General features: G+C 37.7%; 1 protein-coding gene across 1 annotated transcript; it reads left to right on the top strand.

Moving 5' to 3' along the window:
- Window positions 1–1,666: 1,666 nt before the first annotated feature.
- On the top strand, window positions 1,667–21,778 carry LOC112046027 (uncharacterized). Its single transcript, XM_024082472.2, has 11 exons — window positions 1,667–1,976; window positions 3,942–4,149; window positions 8,038–8,230; window positions 9,161–9,301; window positions 9,876–10,038; window positions 11,916–12,050; window positions 18,678–18,809; window positions 19,640–19,720; window positions 20,410–20,556; window positions 21,411–21,576; window positions 21,645–21,778. The coding sequence occupies exons 1-11, from the start codon at window positions 1,881–1,883 to the stop codon at window positions 21,770–21,772; spliced, it is 1,590 nt and encodes a 529-aa protein (XP_023938240.2). The 5' UTR covers window positions 1,667–1,880; the 3' UTR covers window positions 21,773–21,778.
- Window positions 21,779–23,360: the final 1,582 nt, after the last annotated feature.

The following is a 23,360-nucleotide window of genomic DNA, read 5'->3' as shown; positions in this document are numbered from 1 at the left end:
ATTATATTAATTTACGTAATTGTTGTTATATTTTGAAATACAAATTATGATAGAAGTTTGTTTAGACGGTTGTCAAGGAAACGTTTGATGTTTGATTTTTTTTATAGGTTGTACCTACCGGCTTCACACGTTAGTTGTAAAGACTCACTCTGGTTACTCAGTGCAGGTAGGTATACGTGTTACATACATTTTTATTCCAAAATGTATGGTTAGCTCCAGCGGCGTTTGTGAAAAATATACTTTTAAGCGAACGGAGTCGCGGGTATTTGCATATACAGAAACGGTTTAATTATTATTATTAATCAAAGTTCAAGGCGTCTATAACGCAAAATACACTGATAAATAAAATACTTATCAGATGTTTTTTATCAGGCTCGCTTTTCGTCATTTCATATTAATAATACCTACGGCCTTGGCATATTACGAGTACAATACGCATTTAAGTACATAACGTCAAGCATCCAATTTAGCGTCCTAGTATGAGTCCTAACCTAACCTAAGAGAAATTGAGAATTCTAGAAACTCGTTAAGGTTGCTGCGATTTTACTATAAATAATATCTTATAAATTGTTTCACCTTTTCAAAAACCAAAACGTTTGTTGCAAAAATTTTACCTATTCTTAGTACACGTTAAATTTTATAAAGCTATGCCGTTTCCGAGCTATAAACTGAAATGAAAAATGTGCTGTTTTAATCAGAGCACATTTTTATTTGCTACCAGCAGACGCGGAGTCTCCGTTCCCGTTGAAATATGGGGATAAATATAAAGATTAAGAAACTCACAAACATCGTGGTTTTCTATTGGCAAAAGAATTTTCAAAATTGGTTCACAAACTTTACCTCTTTATAATAGTATAGATATAGATGTTTATTGTAAAAGCCTATATGTTGGTAAATCCTAAGACAGCATGTACTAAATACTAAACTCGACTCTTCAAAATTGTCCTTCGATTGTCTATTTTCACACAAGTTTGAAACTGTGTTGAGAGGCCAGTGTCCACACAAGAGGTCGTCCTTCAGCAGTGGACATCCATCGACTTTTAATGATGATGTATATTCTGTAGAGACACAATCCCTACTATTTTATTAAGAATACAGACAAATCCATTTTAAAGTACACACAAGCACCTTTACATATCTTTCCCGCACAAAAAGAATTTTCAAAATCGGTTCAGGTAGAAGTAGTTCAGAATTTACTACTACCTACAGTTTAATCAATAAATAGGTAGATAGAGCGCGCGGAACAGAACGGTGTCGTAGCCACTCCAAATACACAATTAAAAAAAAACTACGACACGAAGCGTTGCATCAGTAACATTCAATATTAATCACGAAAAATGTGTCATCATCAATTTTAAAAACTGTTTACAAAAACTTTTTTGGTAATTTATTGATTATTATATTAATTTACGTAATTGTTGTTTGTGTTAAATTTTGAAAAACAAATTATGAATAAAGTTTGTATATGCGGATGTCAAGGGTAGGTGAGTGGGTTATCATGGGTTTCACCGGCTTCACCACGCTGCTTGTAAACACTCATTCTGTATGATCTTTATTCTGTGCTACTACCTGACAAACTCACAAACCTCTTTATAATATAAGTAATTACTAATTAGATAACACGTACAGATTGCTTGCAACGTGGATAAGTTCCGAGCAATCTGAATATTGTATTCTAAAACGGTGCGTGGTTCAATAACCCACAGACGGCAAACGAGTAAAATTAGCATTTGAACATTTTTATCGCTGTTATTCAGTATTTAGATAAAATTATCTTAATAATATCTGTTTTATTACTGTACTTTGTATACCGATAAGTTTTCCTTGATAGTTGTAGATTCATTCGCGATTCAGACGAGAATAGAGTCACATCTGTCACGATGAGTGTTACCGAGCAAAGTGTTTTACCGCCTAACTATAATTACGGGAAGTTAGTGTTCGAACGAGTGCGACGGTATAAGGATCGTATTTTCCAGGTTTGTTTTTAACCCTCCTCCTTTAAAATATTTCATATCTATTCATGATTTTGGTAAAATATGATGATGATTCAGCCGTTTAATTAGTTATGGGAGTGGAAGAGGGGATGAATAAACGATGATAAGCCAATTTATCCGCGTGGGGTATTAAATGAATGGATTTCGTTTGTGTTTGACAAATTATCAGATGAGAGAGATCTAAACTTCTGTTAGAAGAGTTTAACATTCGATGAGATCGCTGTAAGGGGCTTACTTTTTGTTTAATAAAAAATATTGTTAGTGTCATCTCAGGTTGACTTTATTTAACCGACTTCAAAAAAAAAGAAATAAATTACAATTCGATGCATATGATTTTTTTTTAAATGTAAACAATTTTGAAAATTATGTTTTGTTTGAAAGATATACTTCATGATTGGTTATGTATTGGAATTAAATGGAGCCAACGGTTTAATAATTTTGAGTTAAAATGAAAACAATGAAATTGCCCGTTCTGTGGGCTAGGAGCTAAGACACACTAAAACAAGAAAAATCAACTGACTTCAATATCACAAAAATAAACTAAAAAGCGAAAAAAAACATCGTATGTGCTACCTTCTAATCACTTTGAAGGTGGTGCCAACACAGTAATGCATTAACTTAACCGTTTAAATCATAAAGTTTTAGGATTTTTAGACTGTTCTTTCCCGTGGCTCTTTCAGAAACGGCTTTAATTAATACGCCACTTGCTTGGCATCGCCTTAACGTACGATGTTATTTTTCACTTTTTAGTTTATTTTTGTGATTAGTCAGTTGAGTTTTTTTGTTAAAAATATTTTATTTTAATGTATACTAAAGCTAAAGAGTTTGTTTGTTTGTTTGAGCGTGCTAATCTCAGAAACTACTGGTCTGATTTGAAAAATTCTTTCAGTGTTAGATAGCCCATTTATCGAGGAAGCCTATATATCATCCCCGTATTTCTACGGGAACGGGAACCACGCGGGTACAACCGCGCGGTGTCAGCTAGTGTTATCATAAAATGAGTTTAGAATTTGCTATGAAGACTGAATGACTTAAAGAAATGACAAGATTATTTGCGAAATACAAAATCACTCAAAATCATGGTCAAGGAACTTTGGTGACTTGCGTTATCAGTCATTGAAACTGTTAGCAAAGTCGATGAAATGCAAGTAAAGAATATATTGCTGCAGGGTTTATGACCTCTAGATTGTGACTCATCATCATCATCATTATCAACCCATATTCCGCTCACTGCTGAGCACGAGTCTCCTCTCAGAATGAGAGGGGTTAGGCCAATAGTCCACCACGCTGGCTCAATGCGGATTGGCAGACTATACACACACGTAGAGAATTAAGAGAATTCTCAGGTATGCAGGTTTCCTCACGATGTTTTTCCTTCACCGTTTGAGACACATGATATTTAATTTCTTAAAATGCAGTCAACTGAAAAGTTGGCATGTCCAAGACTGGATTCGAACCTACGCCATCCGGAATCGGAGGTCATATCCACTGGGCTATCACGGCTATAGATCTGTGACTACCCAAAGATATTATTAATAGTGGTCCATAAAATCTGGTATACGCTATGAAGGGGGAATAACGTTCACTTAAGGGAAAAACGCTCTGTTTTTCAAAGTATTAATTTAACTTCAAACATTTTTAAAATAACAGTTTTTTTATTTATTTAGTAATCAACTTAATAACATAAGGATCTAAGTGACTAAGTTTTGTAGAATAACGTGTTTATATTGGTCTTTATTTACCACCAGCTGACGCCGCGCGGTTTCAGCCGCGTGGTTCCTGTTCCCTTAGAAATACGGGGATGATATATAGCCTATAGGCTTCCTTAATAAATAGGCTATCTAACACTGAAATATTTTTTTTATTTGGACCCGTAGTTCCTGAGATTAGCGCGTTCAAACAAACTCTTGAGCTTCATAATATTAGTATAGATTTTTCTAAATTCAGATCGATGCAGTGACAGGTGAAGAAGAGAGCTACGGATCAGTATTGAATCGCTCCATCAGATTAGCGCAAGCGCTGAGAGCGTTTGGTCTGAGCCCGGGAGATGTCGTCGCTATAAGCGGTCCTAACCATTTGGATATTCACATACCGTTTCATGCATCTCTATATAATGGTTTCCCGATTGTTGGCGTCGATCCCTATTTTAAATATGGTAAATACTTAATTACTTATCTTACTTTTAATGTTATAGTTGAGAAAGTTATTTATTGAGTAACATTGGCGTTGGCGATTGGCCTTACCTTACCTTATCAGCTGATAGACGTCCACCATAGACTTAGGCATAGACCTCCAAGCAAAACGATCTCGAGCCGCCAGCATCCAGTGGCAACCTGCTTGATATCCTCGGTCCACCTAGTGGGGGGTCGACCAACACTGCGCTTTCGAGTTCCAGCACTTTGGGACCCCTACGTCCATCGGCTCTTCGAACTATGTGGCCTGCCCATTGCTACTTCAGCTTCGCGACTCGCTGAGCTGTGTCAGTGACTTTGGTTCGTCTGCGGATCTCCTCATTCCTGATTCGATCACGCGGAGAAACTCCAAGCATAGCTCGCTCTATCGCCCGCTGAGTGACCTTGAGCCTTCTAATAAAGCGCATAGGGAACACGCACTGACGCGGCACTTGGCACTATTTTAAGTCAGCTCTATAGATACTACTCCAGTAAAGTCATTGTTGATCTCGGCCATGGATGGACTCTTCTAGTCGAAAAGCGCAGGTTGTATCTCTCGAAACAGTATCAGAGACATGAAAGACATCTTTACCATTTGAAATGTTTATGCATGGGCAGTGGCGGATTTACCAGTACGCTAAGTAGGCAGGAGTCTAGGGCGGCAGATTTTAGGGGGCGGCAAAAGGGATGGTCCATTTCAGGTCAAATCGACTACTGCATCAATCCGCCATTATAACCCATATTAGTGTTGCATTTCTTGTGAGAGAATAAATATTATTTCGAAAGAATTGAAGTACATTTGTAGATTTGTATAATCAAAAATAGTTAAAAAAAAATTCTTTAATTTCCGCCAGGGTACAAAGTGATCCTGGGCTCCATACAATTTTTGACCATCTCCTTTGACAATAAACATTGAAAAAACTTGTTTTTAAAAATTAAGCATAATTTTAATATTTTAGTCCTGTACGTACTGTGCAGTATCAAAACATTAAAGGAATAAATGTAAATTAATTAATATTATTATTGCGAACTAAATTAACTGGTTGTAAGGGCCAGGCTTAATAAAAACACAGTTTTACTATTTAAAACGGCTTAAAATCGGGAACGTATATGGTGACGCTTAGGCACTTGGCGTAAAAGTCGTTGATTTTATTAAAAAGGCTGTCAAAGTCACATTATTTATGACACCACAGACGTTCCGTTTTCGGCCCTTTATTGTAAGGCACAGATTACATAATTATTAACATTTGCGTCGCTAACACACTCCACCCCAGTGCTGGGTCAGCACTCTAACCAAGTCGGCGGAATATGCGACGCGTATTGTCGGCCACCGAAGCGGACGGAGTGCCGCTCACGTCCAGTACCAGCAGGCGGCCGTGCCCGCCACACTGCTCCATCTTGATGACGGCGCGGGTCCTCGCGCCTCTTGCCACGTTGAGGTCGCTCGTGGATGCTTATTCGTTGACCCCCTAAGGCCTGGAATCTGTAGTAGTAGGGTAGTAGCGCAAGAAGTAGGCATGCCACCCTGCGATGCCTGGATCGGTAACTGTGGTCCAAGCCGAAAGTCATTTCGCGTAGTGGAACATTCAATGAGGTACCTGAAACAAACTGATTAAAATTTTCAGCCCCAGTTGTCGCTAGCTGGTTCCGTACTAAGGTGAGTGGAGCATAATTTTCCTTTAGGTCCATCTCTGATACCAAGATAAGTGCCCGCTCTGTGGGCCCCTGTATTTTAAATTTTGCTATTAGATGATTTTGTGCTCCACCCCAGTGTAGGCTACAATACGGCACATAGCTTTGTTTAGCATCGTAATCCATGATTATAAAATTACAAATTACAGGCATCGGCTTTATGCGATCATCCATTGGTAATAATCGCTGTACTTCGTAAGTCGGGGGAAGTATTTTTTCTTTACCTACTATAATTTCAAATTTTCCTATTTTTACGTTTTTACGGTCAACAAAACATTTAAAACCCAGTACGTATGACGGTATTAAAAGAATCTCCACGCGCGACGTATCAGTGCCGATAAGTTTATTGTCCATTAAAATAACGTTGTCGCTAAAAACATTAAATTGAAGCGTTCTCAATGCGTACGCGCTGCTGTTCAGTGCACGGACGGTAAGTGTCGGTGCATAATTTGCTGTCTCAATCGACCGCGGTATATCTCGCTCTCGTCCCGGCATATCGATACAGTACATTTGTGTATGCGATTTTGATCTGTCAGTCGTTCCACTAAAAAGTTCAAATTGCTTTACCATTTCGTTATAGCATTCGATCGCATTGTTGTCCAGCAACGCACATCTGTGATGTTTCTATGTCCGCGTAATTCCACTCGTTCGGCGAGGTGCGAGCAATTTAGCAAAACAGTTTTCTCATCATTACTAAGTGAAGCGGCTGTTGTCTCTGTTCCCGTCGGCCTGTGTATTTTAACGCTTATAATATTAGTTTTTGATAGATTAAACTGTTTGTTGTGACTTACATGTATTGTTTCGGTGCTCGGTTTTGTTCTACCTGTGTAATTTTCTGTTTTCTTTGTCTTGTAATCGAATAACAGGCATTGATCCTTAGTGCAATGGTTATTTTTGCTACATACTGGTGCCGAGCAAGTGCTTAATAAGTGTGTTGTTGTTAATAAGCGCTCATTTTGTAACATCATAGTGTTATAATATTTACTTACGACCTTTGTGGGATATTTATCGTTATTACTACTCGTAATGTAGTCTTTCGTCGGTAACTTAGACAACACGGCCGATGTAGAATGAGTAACTTTCATGATTTTTAGGTGTTCTTCAGTGTCACCTATGTACTGGACTTTGGTGCTGCCCGTGTATGCAGGTAGGTTTTCCTTGGTGCTGATATTGCTAAGCTTAGCGTCGGATGCGTTGTGGTTGGAGTTGCCTGTACCATTAAGTGCACTAGTCAACACTCGAACAGTCCCATCAGTGCCACCGTCTGTAGCGGCGGGCGTGCACAGCTCGCCTAAACGTAAACCATAATGCTGGTCGAGCTGCGCTGACTGTTTGTGTTGCCTAGGCTGCAACCAACTACCTACACTATCCTTAAAAGTACGCACCTTATGCTCCTTTGATAGCTTTTTCTTTTTCTAGTGCCGCAATATCAGCTTGCAACCTTTTCTCAATTAGTTGCATATCAATGCGGGCTTTTGCTTCCGCTGCCGCTAGTTCCAGCTGTGTTTTCTTCACAAGGTAGGCTGCTGCGCTTAGCTTTCTAGACCTACTTGTCCTCCTGTGCGTAGAAGCTCCATCCGGTGCCACTGAGTGGCTGCTAGTGACTTTGCCACTGGTGCATGCTTCTAGCTGGTCTAGAAGTCGTTTTGTTCCTTCCTCTGACATGAGTGCCTGGTTACCTGTTAGTGCTGCCCTTGCAGCTCGCTGGATCTGCTTCTGCTCCGTTAGCTGCTGTTTTTCAACAGAGCTCCATCGGTTCACCATAATTGGCGGTGGAGTATGGAACATACCACAATGATCCGACTCGAAGACCAATTTGTAAGGGCCAGGCTTAATAAAACACAGGTTTACTAGTTAAAAACGGCTTAAAACGGGAACGTATATGGTGACGCTTAGGCACTTGGCGTAAAAGTCGTTGATTTTATTAAAAAGGCTGTCAAAGTCACATTATTTATGACACCACAGACGTTCCGTTTTCGGCCCTTTATTGTAAGGCACAGATTACATAATTATTAACATTTGCGTCGCTAACACTGGTAACGAGGAATAGTAGGGGCGGCAGAAATTGGACAGCCTATTGGCGGCAAATTTGTAAATCCGCTACTGTTTATGGGATGTAATGTAATTAATTAAATTTTCAACCTTTTTTTGAGACAAGTAATTTGTGTCTATATTTTCAGACGAAGTGCGTACTCTTTTTAACTTAACGAAACCAAAAATAGTATTTTGCCAAAATGAATCCTACGATACTTTTGCGAAAGCAGCAGCGAGTCTCAATTTGGATGTTAAATTAGTGACTTTCGACGAAGGAGATCATCATATGTCAAAATTTTTACAAATGTATGAGTCGTCGGAACCGAAAGAAGATTTCAAGTAAGTACTATATTTAATTCGGTTGTTTTATAGATTACTAGCCGACGCCGCGCGGTTTCACCCACGTGGTTCCCGTTCCCGTGGGAATACGAAGATAATATGTAGCCTATAGCCTTGCTCGATAAATGGGCTAACTAACACTGAAAGAATTTTTCAAATCGAAGCAGTAATAATCCAGTAGTTTCAGCGTGATGCCTGAATAACAAAATACACGGACAGATAGACAGACAAAAATATTTTTAGTTTCAGTATTTTATGTATAATGCACCCCAACAAGAAAAAATACAAAATATCTTCAATGTACAAAATTCATATTATAAGTATAGATTCTAGGTGGCGCTGGCGTCCGTAATGCCAGGGTAACGTTTGGCGTTACAAATGGTTTAAGTAAAATCTCAAATTGCGAATAAATGTATAGAATTCGACCAGTTTTATTACAAGTATAGATACTCGTATAGATAACGGTAATAGAACACTATATATCTATCACGATAGGATATCTCAATTTTTTTTAAATTATTGTTTTAACAAGTTATTTTATATACTGTTACGCATGTTGTTTTTAACCGACTTCAAAAAAAGGAGGAGGTTCTCAATTCGTCTGTATGTTTTTTTTTTGTATGTATGTTACCTGATTACTCGAAGACGCCTGGACTGATTTGAATAATTTTTTTTTTGTTTGAAAGGGTATACCCCTGAGGTGGTCCCATTGTCACCATTACAGGATCTGATGATGGGATCCTGGAGAAATCGAGGGGAACTTTCAAAAATCGTAGGGGTTTCTCAGGTAAACTGATCATCAGTTAGAACATAATATGATAGATAGAACTTTGTATGATGTTATTTTTCGCTTTTTAGTTTAGTCAGTATGTTTTATGTTTTTGAAGTCGGTTCATTTTTTTTTTACAATTTTTTATTTATGTATTACAGAGTGGCAGAGTACGACATAGAAAAAATATGTCCCTATCTTATATGTACTAGTGGTACTTCGGGAAAGTTAAAGATTGCAGCCCTGAAAAATAAATCCATGCTGCTAAAAGACGAACTGGTGACTAAAAACCAAGATGATTCGTAAGAACATTTCAATTATTATTTTTGTATTAGTAACTAAATGTCACAGCATTGTCTCATGTAATCAGATATCTAAAGACTAGACGTTTTGGGGCAAAATAGCTGTTTACGACGGTCTTGTTTTGTCTTGAAGGTCACCTTCACGGGTCTCACCTTCACCTTTTAAAGTATATTCGTTAGCCGTTTTATTATTTAACTTAATTGTCGAGTTTTATTTCATAAATTGGCTGTAACGGCTTGTAATGGTTATTTTAGTAGGTAATCGCGTTATATGACTTCTGCCTCAGATTCCGGAGGGTGTGGGTTCGAATCCGGCCCGGGGCATGCACCTCCAACTTTTCAGTTGTGTGCATGTTCAGAAATTAAATATCACGTTTTTCAAACGGTGAAGGAATACATCGTGAGGAAACCTGCATACCCGAGAATTTTCTTAATTCTCTGCGTGTGTGAAGTCTGCCTATCCGCATTGGGCCAGCGTGGTGGACTATTGTTCTAACCCCTCTTCTTTCAGAAGTGAACCGAATATGGGTTGATAACGATGAATCGTTGACTTGAGCTTGGATGTATGTTACAGAATCATCATAAGGTTATTGCTCCTGTCACCAAATCATTGGATATCATTCTACTTTGCTTCGACTACCTCGGCGGCTACGGGAGGGACATTAATACTAACATCCAAATTTGATAATTACATCTATAACGTGGACCACGTTATAGATATAATTAATAAATACAGAGTAAGTAATATAAAATGTTCGTATTAAGGCTTATAAATCTAATAAAAAAACTAAAAAACACGATTTTAGCACGCACTAAAAATTACAAATGGAGTTTTTCGTATTCCTGACAGCAAATCCTTTCGTTTGATATCCATATCATGGGGGTGCATTTCAAATAGCTTGTCCGCCATCTTGGACGTCCTCCATATTGGATTTAAGTCTCGTGGCTATTTTTTTCGTATTCTTGACAGCAAACCCTTTCATTTGATATCCATATCATGGGGGTGCATTTCAAACAGCCTGTCCGCCATCTTAGTCGTCCTCCATATTGGATTTTTTCACGTGGCTATTTTTTTCGTATTCCTGATAGCAAACCCTTTCATTTGATATCCATATCATGGGGGTGAATTTCAAACAGCCAGTACACCGTCTTGGGGCGGCTGTCAAATTGGATTTGTAATGACATTTCTTAGCTAGTCGTATATTGTCATCAGAACTCAAAGCGTGTGCAAAATTTCATCTTAATTGAAAGTGGATCAAATTAAGATTCCAACGTCAAAAAGATTTTCTTACATACATAGTTACAAGTGAAGCTAATAATATTTTCTACTTAATAATAATAACATTAAACCATTTTTTTTACAAAATAACAGAATACGCATGAGTAGTCCAACAAAATTTTAAACTTGGTTTCTGGGTTGATTTGTGGGTCTTCTCCTCCCGATGTGGTCGGGCGGGGATACGGACTTCGGGGCATTGCCTCTATGTCCGGGTACGTCTTTTTCCAACTTCTTTCGTTGTTGAGGCAGACTATGGGCTCGTTATCCTGCGCTGGTGCAGTGCCTATTCCGGTGCGTACTGCAAAGTGTCCGCTATCTGCCTTATCATCTCAGAAAATAATAGGACCTCGTAGGCTTGCTTCAGTCAGGAGCCCTTCGCGATCTTGGCTTTGCACTTTACAAGGAAACTCTAGGGATAGGCCAGATTGCGTGAAGCTCGGCTGTTCTGCCCAACTTAACTTTGAGTAACAAGAAAACCAACTAGCTATTGTGGGTAATAGGGATGATGACAGTTTTTTAAATTGTATATAAATTAAGAGTATGCTAATAGTAAAGAAATTTTGTAAAAGTAACAGGGTATCTGCGATCATTACTTTCGGAGCTACAGGGATTTAAAGAGTCAGATTTGCGGCGCTGCCGCGGATCCCTGAAAAACGCCCCATACAAAATGGCACGAACTAATGACGTCTTAAGTAATGTAATGATCGTTAGATTTGTATGTGCGTTCAAACAAAACTACTAATACCTTTGTTATTTGTGCGTTTATGTTTATATTTCATATATTAAAAAATGCCACATTTAATGTAAGAAAGCTAAAACTGTATGAATTTTCATCGAATTACGATAAAATATTTTTAATAGATTTTGAAATTTTATAATCTCATTTATTTTGCAAATATCCAGACAATCTTTGCTTTTTATGTATAAATTAGTTAACATTGACCTTATTTACCCCAATGTATCATAAAAATCAATATATTCAAACCTAGTCATCATCCCCATTAAGTCACGTGATTCGTAATCACAATTAATTTATTGCTAACTTATCAAAATTACTAGCCGGTGTGTTTGCTATAATGATTTTTGTTGACAATGAGTTTTATGAGCTTTACGAAATACTAAAAAATGCGGTGGAGCGTTGACAAGCGGTTACATTTTAGATAGTTACTTTATAAGTCATGCACATTATTTACTACGCTACTTTTTATATCTTTTTTTTGTACACAAAAAAAAATATTTGTGTCGGTACTTTGTCATTAAATGGTTAAAATATATAGTATAAAGTCAAATCATATTCTGATATACAATACAATTTATGTTCCTTTTTTATTACAGCCACACTCAGCACTTTTCAACCCTGCACTTATAGCATCTTTGAAAGCTCGGAAGGAAGACGTCGATATGACCTCCTTTCAAATGATCACTATTACAGGGGCTAAGCTTTTTGAAGATGTACGTCAAGAATTCAAGGTATTTCTCCATTTCTATACATAATTGTTGGTTTAACCAAGTTTGACTTATATTTCGATATTTTTTAACAGGATATCAGTCATCAAACATTCAGCTTTGTGGCCTTTCTAAACAAAACTTTTATTCTTTAAATAACGTTCGTTGTTAAATAAGCGACCAAATCAAATTAAGTAAATTTTCCACATTTGTCCGCCTCAGTTTTGATGCGTTGATGCCCCATCTCTAGTATAAAATATCATTGACGGCCACTCTCTCTCACAAACAAATAAGGTTTTTTCGCAACAATAATGCTCAGTTTCAGCAGTTATAGAATAAAACCCTGCAACAGCAAGACCTACTTAATAATCCAGAACTAAAAGTTTGTCAGCCCATGCTATTACCGTAAGTACGGTAAGGAATTATGTAGATAGTTGTAGGGAATCATGGAGTTTGGACTGGTTTGGCTTTGGTCAGGTTTTTGACGACCTCCGTGGCTCAGTGGTATGCGCGGTGGATTTACAAGACGGAGGTCCTGCGTTTGATACCCGGCTGGGTCGATTGAGTTTTCTTATTAGATCCAGGTCTAACTGGTGGGAGGCTTCAGTAACGTGGCTAGTTACCACCCTACCGACAAAGACGTACCGCCAAGCGATTTAGCGTTCCGGTACGATTTCGTGTAGAAATCGAAATTACTGTGGATTTTCATCAACTTCCTAACAAGTTAGCCCGCTTTCATCTTCGATCGCAACATAAATTAAATAAATAATACCTAAATATCGTCTACAACGTCGTGTTGTGTGTTCAGAAAGTGTAAAAACTATATGTCGTAAAAATCGTAGAGTCATTAATAAAAATATGGACAGAACCGCTGACCTAACCTTGGTCATCGGCTCTGCCAATTACAATAGGTATGCTATGCTTAACCTCACTAATCGCTTACACAATACTACTCTTAATTTTACTATTTTACCCTGGTAGTTGTGGTAGAGGAAGTACATCGAGCAAGTCCCAGGACTTGTGACCATTGGGTGTGGTTTAAAGGCGCCTTTTAATACTAGTAAACACTCACCAACCCTGCCCGACGTGCTCTCCATGCCCACAGTAAACAATTTAAGATCAATAATTACTTCATCACGAAACATTATCGAACAAAATCACTAACGCGACAAGCAGCATGACGCCTCAAGCTGCTCAACAAAGAATTGAACCAATTAATAGCCCAAGTCACTAATCACTTTCCTTTTCTTAATAACACTACTTAACACTTCACTATTTCACTATACTTAACAAATAGAAGACGACTATTCCATCTTAAAAGCGCGATTAGAACTGAATTACTAAATCAACAGACTACGGAGACAGACGGAGGCAGGATGCCTCACTAGAGTGAATACACAGTGGCGGTACACGCGTACGCGCCATTTGTGACGCGATGCTATTGGATGAGAGTTACGTGATCATTTCCTATTGGTCGATCGCCGCCACGTTCGTTATGGTGGTAACGTTTTACAATCTTAATTACTTAAAGAGTAAATAATCAAAACCTAATTACATGAAAACTTGATTCTAAATTTATTAAATTAATTAACGTAGATTTTGCTGACCATTACGACAGCAAAATCTCAATACAGAACCTAAAGAGTTTCTTTTCTACTGCTGTCAACTGTCATCATTACTTGAGAGACCAATTATTAATCAAATCAAAACGGAACAGTATTTTGACTGCAAAATGATCAGACCACTAGATAACAAGTCGATTCGAAATAACCACAGAGCAAACATGACAACTATTAGGTCTGAGGCCATAGAGCCCTCAGTGAGCCAAGCTTCCCCGGCGACACGGCCATACTGACGTGCGGTGCGTGCTCTGCAGCGCCTCCAGTTCTTTTCTGTAAATAAAAAAAAAAAATTCTGAAGCTAGATACTTTCACAATTAACCTAGGCTTTGTTTGAATCTAGAAACTTGTGTTTTTGAATAGTTAGTTACCTTAAACAAGGCTTAACTTCAGTATCTAAAATTAAAACGTTTAGTTATCTTGGCTGAACGTGACAAGGCTGAACTATAAGACGTGTGACAACACAAACTTGCTATGAATGTTGAGAAAGAGAATATTCATAAGTTTATTTCATATTGACACTGCTTGCTACACGCGACAACAGCTAATGATTCATATGTACACTGCTCGCTCCACGCGACAACAGATAATAATAATTTATATTGACACTGCTCGCTCCACGCGACAACAGATAAATATTATAATTATAAAATAAGTGAGTATGTTGTGTTTTAAGTGTACACGTAGACACTGCTCATAATTTTCATATGAATACAGTTATAACGTGGTGTGTAGTATAGGTAGGGAATCAGGTGAGATAGATCCACGTAGAAGGCTCTAGGGGAGTTTGGGAAGGTCGATGCTGTGGTGCTAAGCGGTTATCTAGCGCCGTGGTCCACAGGGGATAGACAAGGTTGGTCGTTATACAAGGCACCTCAGGCCAACGACATCTTTTGGTGGTCGCTGGTCGGCTCCATACGCCAACGACATATTTTGAGTGCCACATGGCATCTTTTGGTCGTCGCTGGGCGGCTCCATACGCCAACGACATCTTTTGAGTGCCACATGGCATCTTTTATTAGTTATAAACGACTCCACGCCGTCAATAAGTAAAATTATAAATATTCTAATTACTCTTTCTTTTAAAGTGTTTGTGATGATGTTTGTGTAAATGTTAAAATAATTGAAACTATATTCACCGGGAATAAATTGTCCACGCAGTGGTCAATGTAGTAGACGACACAGGCAGCACGCCAGCTCCAGCGGTCGCAATAGCCGCAGGCTGCAACGACTGCAGAAGTAGTAGCGGGCTGCGCGGCTGTAGTGGCGTTAGACGTTTGACACCGTTGATACCAGAGGCGACACGGCCGCCTGAAGATCACCAGGGCGAGCAGGTGGCCTCAATTGGTTATCTGTGACCCTGCAAGGCCTCCAATGACGACCAGATACCGCTCTTGAGCACTCTGTGTACTTCACTATAAGGATTGCTAAACAAAGGTGAAGCGACGTTTGGTTGTTTTTAATTAAAACCAAGTAGTCTACTTACTAATAGTGGTTTTTTTTCTACAACCGCCTCGGCCATTCTACTTTGGATGTAAACATGCAGGGCTTCTATATCGATGACCCTACTGTCAAAGTCAACTAGACTAAGAAGTTTAGGTACTACACAATTTTGACTACATACAAGAAGTGTTAACGAAGCTATACCAAAGATTGTATGTACTTCACAGTAAAAAGAGCATTGCAAATAACCAAAGATAGTATTTCGTTACCTGGAGTCACTATGTGTAGTTCGTTGCAATGCCTGTCACAATAACTCTTGGAAGATTCTGAGGAATTGTCTTCCATCATCAATAATTTATTTTGGGGATGTAAAGAGTCGGACAAGTTCTTAAAGTAAACCCTTGATACAATCTGAATTAAATGAAAAGTAAGAGACGCAATCTAACTAAGGACAATGCCGTACGCCACGTAAACGCAATATCTATTTTGAAATTATCGGTAAAAGATTCGCACACTCGGCTCAAACCATCGCGGTTTTTAACTAAAAGTACTCAACTCGCAAACGCATAACGTTTGCAAACGATAAATCTTAAAAGTAATACAGATTGCAGCGTAATGAACATTTCTCAAATTTTTTTTTTTTTTTTCTTTTTCTTTTTTATTTTTCTCTTTGTCTTTTACGTTATTACATTATTTATTTGGATGCGATATGGCGACACGGGCATCACGGCAACCATTGCCGATTCAACTCAATGACGCATCAATATTAAATTGTCAAAACTATTTTACGGTTTTAAGTCCAACTTAGTTACCACAAGAAAAACTGAGGGTAGTTATCAAATAAAATTAATTTCATCAGGGATTTCACAAATTTCAAATTAAGTTGCACTTTCATTGTTAATGTCAGGATTTGGTACAGATTGACCGGCAGAAAGGGATCGCTGGAGCGATACCACTTCTGATGTCGTAAAAATCGTAGAGTCATTAATAAAAATATGGACAGAACCGCTGACCTAACCTTGGTCATCGGCTCTGCCAATTACAATAGGTATGCTATGCTTAACCTCACTAATCGCTTACACAATACTACTCTTAATTTTACTATTTTACCCTGGTAGTTGTGGTAGAGGAAGTACATCGAGCAAGTCCCAGGACTTGTGACCATTGGGTGTGGTTTAAAGGCGCCTTTTAATACTAGTAAACACTCACCAACCCTGCCCGACGTGCTCTCCATGCCCACAGTAAACAATTTAAGATCAATACTTATTATTATCTTATTACAATATTACTTCATCACGAAACATTATCGAACAAAATCACTAACGCGACAAGCAGCATGACGCCTCAAGCTGCTCAACAAAGAATTGAACCAATTAATAGCCCAAGTCACTAATCACTTTCCTTTTCTTAATAACACTACTTAACACTTCACTATTTCACTATACTTAACAAATAGAAGACGACTATTCCATCTTAAAAGCGCGATTAGAACTGAATTACTAAATCAACAGACTACGGAGACAGACGGAGGCAGGATGCCTCACTAGAGTGAATACACAGTGGCGGTACACGCGTACGCGCCATTTGTGACGCGATGCTATTGGATGAGAGTTACGTGATCATTTCCTATTGGTCGATCGCCGCCACGTTCGTTATGGTGGTAACGTTTTACAATCTTAATTACTTAAAGAGTAAATAATCAAAACCTAATTACATGAAAACTTGATTCTAAATTTATTAAATTAATTAACGTAGATTTTGCTGACCATTACGACAGCAAAATCTCAACACAGAACCTAAAGAGTTTCTTTTCTACTGCTGTCAACTGTCATCATTACTTGAGAGACCAATTATTAATCAAATCAAAACGGAACAGTATTTTGACTGCAAAATGATCAGACCACTAGATAACAAGTCGATTCGAAATAACCACAGAGCAAACATGACAACTATTAGGTCTGAGGCCATAGAGCCCTCAGTGAGCCAAGCTTCCCCGGCGACATATATAATGGAACTAGCGGACGCCCGCGACTTCGTCCGCGTAAAATTCGATGTCAACTTTCAAACCCTATTTCACATTCTATTTTGCAAGTTTTATAACTTATACCTAATAAATAGTCCACTTATCATTTTACATTTACAAATGTACCTAGAAAAATTAAGGACTTTCCGTACAAACTTTCTACCCCTACTTCACCCATTTCTGAGTTTTGTTTTCGCGACAAAAAGTATCCTATTATCCTTCTACGTATTATGGTCTCAAATCGTCTTAAGTATCATTTGAATTCATTCTGTAGTTTCAGCGTGATGCCCGGTCAAAATAAAGGCAAACAGACAGACAAAAAATAGAAAATAGGCTTCAGTATCGATCTCCTACCTATACCCTACTCCTACCCTACCCGTACCCTAACTGTATCCTACCCCTACCCTACCCGTACCCTACCCTACCCGTAATCTTCCCTTTCCCTACCCCTAGGATAGGGGTATTATTTATTTCCCTACCCCTACTCCTACCCTACCCCTAACCTAGGCATACACTCCCCTACCCTGCCCCTACCCTACCTTTACCCCTACCCTACCCTTATACAACCCCTACCCTACCTGTACCCCACCCTACCCTACCCTATACCTTCCCTACCTTACCCCTACCCTTAGCAAAATCGGTCCAGCCCTATGAGCGTGGTGCGATGACAAAGGAAAATAGAGACTTCTATGCTAAAATTATAATCTTTGGATCTATTGGACCGATTTGAAAGATTGTTTTACCAATAGAAAGCTACGTTATTTGCAAGTGTCATAGGCTATGTTTGATTCCCATATTCACACAGGAACGGGAACTACGTAATTGAAAGCGCGGGGCGTCATGTAGCGGAATTTCTGCGTATTTTAGAAATTGTGTATTATCTCCGAAACTATTTATCTAATTAACATACTATAAAGGGCAAATCTTATCTCCATAATATCCTTGTGATTATTAAATAATTTATTTTGATAAGGATTTAAGTTAAGTAGCATAAATAATGGCGCAAACCTAAGTATATAAAATTTATAATTTTTAAAACACCAGAGGTACTATATCTGCTAATATATAGAAGATAGATATATGGTGTCGCGGACTTTTTTGTAGAACTTTTAAAGATACATAAAGCCTCCATACATTAATTTCAATTTTACACAATGGTTAAGGCAGCGCATGCGAATAAGTCTGCTTAAGAGGATTTTCGGTTCGACCTGTATGACAAAAACTGTGTTAACTCGGCGAATATATATCATACTAATATAAAATAGCACTTCCCGATAATGTAGCATTCTACTGGTGAAAGAATTTTTGAAATCGGACCAGTAGTTCCGAAGTTTACCCCATTTAAAAAATGTGACAAACTTACAAACTTTACCTCTTTATAATATTAGTATAGATATAGATTAAGGACAAAATTGTGCATGTGTGCGCTCAGTGATTTGGCTAAATTCGGATCACTTTTTGCGTTAATTTTGTAAGGACGTAACATATCTACGAGCATAGCATAAAATTATCATTGGCGGCCGTTGCTACGTTCATGTCAATCAGTGAAAGTGATTGGTTTTTCAGAAACTTCTTGCCAAAGATTGTCTGCTTGTGGAGTTGTATGGTCAAACAGAAATGATTGGTCACGTTTTGGGTCCAAGTCCATTGAGTTCCCAAGGCAGTTGTGGAGTGCCGATGGATATGTTCGATGTAAAGGTAGGTATAGTTTATTCTTGTACTTCGTATTCATCATCATCATCATCATGTCAGCCGATGGACGTCACTGCAGGACATAGGTCTTTTGTAGGGACTTCCAAACATCACGGTACTGAGCCACCTGCATTCAGCGAATACCTGCGACTCGCTTGATGTCGTCAGTCCATCTGGTGGGAGGTCGACCAACACTGCGCTTACTGGTGCGGGGTCACCGTTCCAGCACTTTGGGACCCCAACGTCCATCGGCTCTTCGAACTATGTGCCCGCCCATTGCTACTTCAGCTTCGCAACTCGTTGAGCTATGTCGGTACTTCGTATTACATGTTCCAAACTAATCCTAAGTTTGTTACCCTTATGAGTCCGTGATAGCCCAGTGGACATGACCTCTGATTTCGATTCGAAGGTTCGAATCCAGTCCGGGACATGCACCTAAAACTTTTTAGTTATACTTTAAGAAACTTTACGTGTCTTAAGCGGTGAAGAAAAAATATCTTAAGGAAACTACCTGAGTTTTTTCTTGATTCTCTATATCTGCTAATTCGCGTTGGGCTAGCGTGGTGCCTAACCCCTTTCATTCTGAGTGGAGACTCGTGCTCCACAGTGATTCGCATATGGGTTGTTAATGATGATGACTTAACTATAGTTTGTCTTAAACAGTTGCTTTACCTTTTACTTTTTAATAAAAAATGCCAACTGTAAGTTATTTATGGAGTCAGAACGCATTGATAATTCTTTTGCAATAATTGTTTAGACGTTATGAAACTTATTATAGCATTTATATAAAAAATATATTAATATGATGCTAAAAACTTTTCCTGTATGCATTTCAGTTGGTCGATCCAGACACTGGTGTGGAGATAACGGAAGCAAACGTGACGGGTGAAATTTATGTGAAAGGGCCTGGTTTTTCGGTGAGTAACATACAAAATGCTTTTCGGTGAGTAACATACAAAATGCTTTTCGGTGAATAACATACAAAATGCTTTTCGGTGAGTAACATACAAAATGCTTTTCGGTGAGTAACATACAAAATGCTTTTCGGTGAGTAACATACAAAATGCTTTTCGGTGAGTAACATACAAAATGCTTTTCGGTGAGTATCATACAAAATGCTTTTCGGTGAGTAACATACAAAATGCTTTTCGGTGAGTAACATACAAAATGCTTTTCGGTGAGTAACATACAAACAATTAGCCGTTTTAATATTTACCTTAATTGTCGAGTTTTATATCATAAATTGGCTGTAACGGCTTGTGATGTTTTTTTAGTAGGTAATTGACTGATAGCCCAATGAATATGACCTCTGACTTCGATTCGGAGGGCGTAGGTTCGAATCCGGTCCGGGGCATGCATCTCAAACTTTTCAGTTATACATATCTTATACGGTGAAGGAAAAACATCGTGAGGAAACCTGCATACCTGAGAATTTTCTTAATTCTCTACGTGTGTGAAGTCTGCCAATCCGCATTGGGCCAGCTTGGTGTACTATTAGCCTAACCCCTCTCATTCTGAGATGAGACTCTCCCTCAACAGTATATATAATATGGGTTGATAATGATGATGATGATGAGAATGATGATGATTAATAAAAATATTACAGGGATACTACAACGATCCGGAGGAAACAGCAAACTGTTTCACGGAAGATGGTTTTTATAAAACAGGAGACCTGTTATACCGAGACAAGGACAATAATTACTTCTATGTCGATCGTATCAAGACACTGATAAAGTATCGAGGCATACACGTGAGTAAATTCATTACGAATTAATGAGAAAAAATCACCATACGATCATGAACAAATGTTACTAAGTCTGAAATCGTAGATTATAAAACTATAGCATTATATAGATTATTTAGAAACATTAGATTAGATTAAATTTGAACGTAAGTAATTTGCCATAAAAAATTATTTATAATTCGGCAGTGTATTTTTTTAACCATACGTAAATCTAAAAATCTCTAGCTGCATTACAATCTACACTAGTATTTAGAGGAAATATTTGTATTTTTTGTATGTAACGAGTAAACTTAAAAACTACTAGACCTATTTGCAAAACTCTTACTCCGTTAGATAGCTACATTATTAGGAACTCACATAGGCTATATTTTATCTTCGTATTTCTACGGCAAAGGGGACACCTGAAACCGCGAGGTTCTGCTAGTATCAGATAAAATATAATTTATAGAATGTGTCTTAATTTTTAACCCCTGACGCAAAAAGAAGGGTGTTATAAGTTTGATGTGTTTGTCTGTCTATCTGTCTGTCTGTCTGTGGAACTATAGTTCCCGGATGAAGCGAATTCAATTTAGTTTCTTTTTTGTATGAAAGGTGACTTACGGGGGAGTATTCTTAGATATGTTTGATGAAAATCGGTTAAGCTGTTTAAAAGTTCTGGGGCTTGAAAGTGGGGAAAGATTACCGAGTGTCTGCAAATATACTCGAGTGGAGACTCAAATGAAAGTACACTGAAAGAGAATATTCATCACGTGATCGGGAGTGTTATTAATAATTTCATGACCTTCGAGGGTTTTTAAAAATTTCTTAACTACTTTAACTTATGTATCACCGTTTTTAAATTTATCCTTTTTACCTCACAGATATATCCCATAGAAATAGAAGAAGTAATACGCGAACACCCAGCAGTAGCCGAAGTGTGTGTAGTCGGCATAGACGCGCCTGTTGTTGGCGAAGTGCCAGCGGCTTGTGTTGTGAGACGCAAAGGCTATGACGTCACTGCACAGGAGATAAAGGATCTAGTAGCAAGTGAGATGATTATTCAATAGTTTATGTAGTTTTGTCAATCAAAATATTCATAACTTAATATTTTTCAGGTAAGCTATCGGAAAACAAGAAGCTCCGAGGAGGTGTACTGTTTCTCGACTGTTTACCCTATACGTCATCGGGAAAAATTCGTAGAATTAAACTTAGAGAAATAGCTATGCAGGCCAACAGAGAATAATAATTAATAATAATTAATGAAATTTTATAAATTAAAAATAGTAAAACAATAAATCGAATAATATTATTTATTACTTTTAAAAAGCCCCCAATTTCATACTTTTAGATCATAATTCTTCCTAGATAGAGCCCTTGAATTTGATACCCATATTGCAATAATATTTTTTTTCACGTCGAGTTTATAGCGTCTCAAATTCGTCGAGTTGTTTTTTTAATTTTACCTATCTAAAAAACTTGGGTTATTAAGGCAGATCTAACGATATCTTAATTACTTAAATCCGTTCAGCGGTTTGGAAGATATGAGGTAATAAAGAATATTACATACATACAAGATATGCGCAAAAACCATAACCCTTCTTGCAGTTGGGTAAATATTACACTATTACCCTGTAGAGTATGTCGTACTATTTACAGCACACCCTGTTTATTAAATACGTCTATAAAGTGGTAGAAAGAAAATTAAAAAAAAAAGACATTTTTTTGGGTTCTTTCACTACTATAAAGCGAGGATTAATTTTTCTCGTCTTATCTTATAGTGTGGAGTATCACTTTCGGTTTTTGTGCATTAGTTTAAAGTACTAATTTATTCTACGGAACCCTACACAGAGCGTGGCCCGACACGCACTAGGCCAGTTTTTATAATCTAATGTCAATGTTTTTCATTCTATCTTAGGCGTAAATTTATCACTTCTGAAGTTCACAAACCTACACGTAATTAGGTATCCGCCTCGTGTACTTTGCATAGATAATAGGTATCAGCAGCGAGGTATCTAAACAATACGATTCCTAGCGGTTTACCTTTTAAAAATCCATACATACATGTACATATTCATAATTATAGTTTATTTTATATGCTCGAGATATATATACAGGCTGCTAGGGAGTATTTTCCATAATTCTGGAGTTATGTTCATTACCAAAAATTAATTAAAAATATTATAGTAAATAATGTTTCTTTTGTAAATAGATCTTTTAATGTGTCCCATAAACGCATTTATAAAATTATGACGTAGCCAAACTTTAAAATTTTAAAATGCAAAAATAGATACTCAAAGGCTGATGTTACATGGATAGTCGGAATTGTTTGAATTACTTTGTATGAAAACATAAAAAGTTTTTATTTTTTAGTAAAAAAAATATTAGTCAACACCTTGAAGTTATGGGAAATACTCCTCAGAACCCTGTATAATATTACCAGAGCATTTCTACAATCTTTACAATAAACGCCTGCGCGCAAAAAACACACGATCGGATTACGTATCCAAATTTCACCCTTCGCTACTTGTAGATACATTAACATTTTTCTTATTGTTATATTTGTAATATGGTCATGATATACTATTTCAAGATCCTCATGAGGACCGTTTTATGATAGCACGTACAGCAGTATTTTTTCTCGGTATACGTCTCATGCGTTTGATATCTCGTTTTTTTTTGTTGGATATAAAATAAAACTTATATTTTGTTACGAGTTACGTTCTCCCATAGAGATACTCAAAAGCAACGCAACTGCAACGCATCCCACAGGGTGTCGACTAGCCCAGTCAAATAAGGATAATAAATAGGTCTACCTCGGAATGAGAGATAAT

The sequence above is a fragment of the Bicyclus anynana genome, chromosome 8 (genome assembly GCF_947172395.1).
Source record: "Bicyclus anynana chromosome 8, ilBicAnyn1.1, whole genome shotgun sequence".
Taxonomy (NCBI): domain Eukaryota; kingdom Metazoa; phylum Arthropoda; class Insecta; order Lepidoptera; family Nymphalidae; genus Bicyclus; species Bicyclus anynana.
This window is presented reverse-complemented; position numbering and strand designations above follow the sequence as displayed.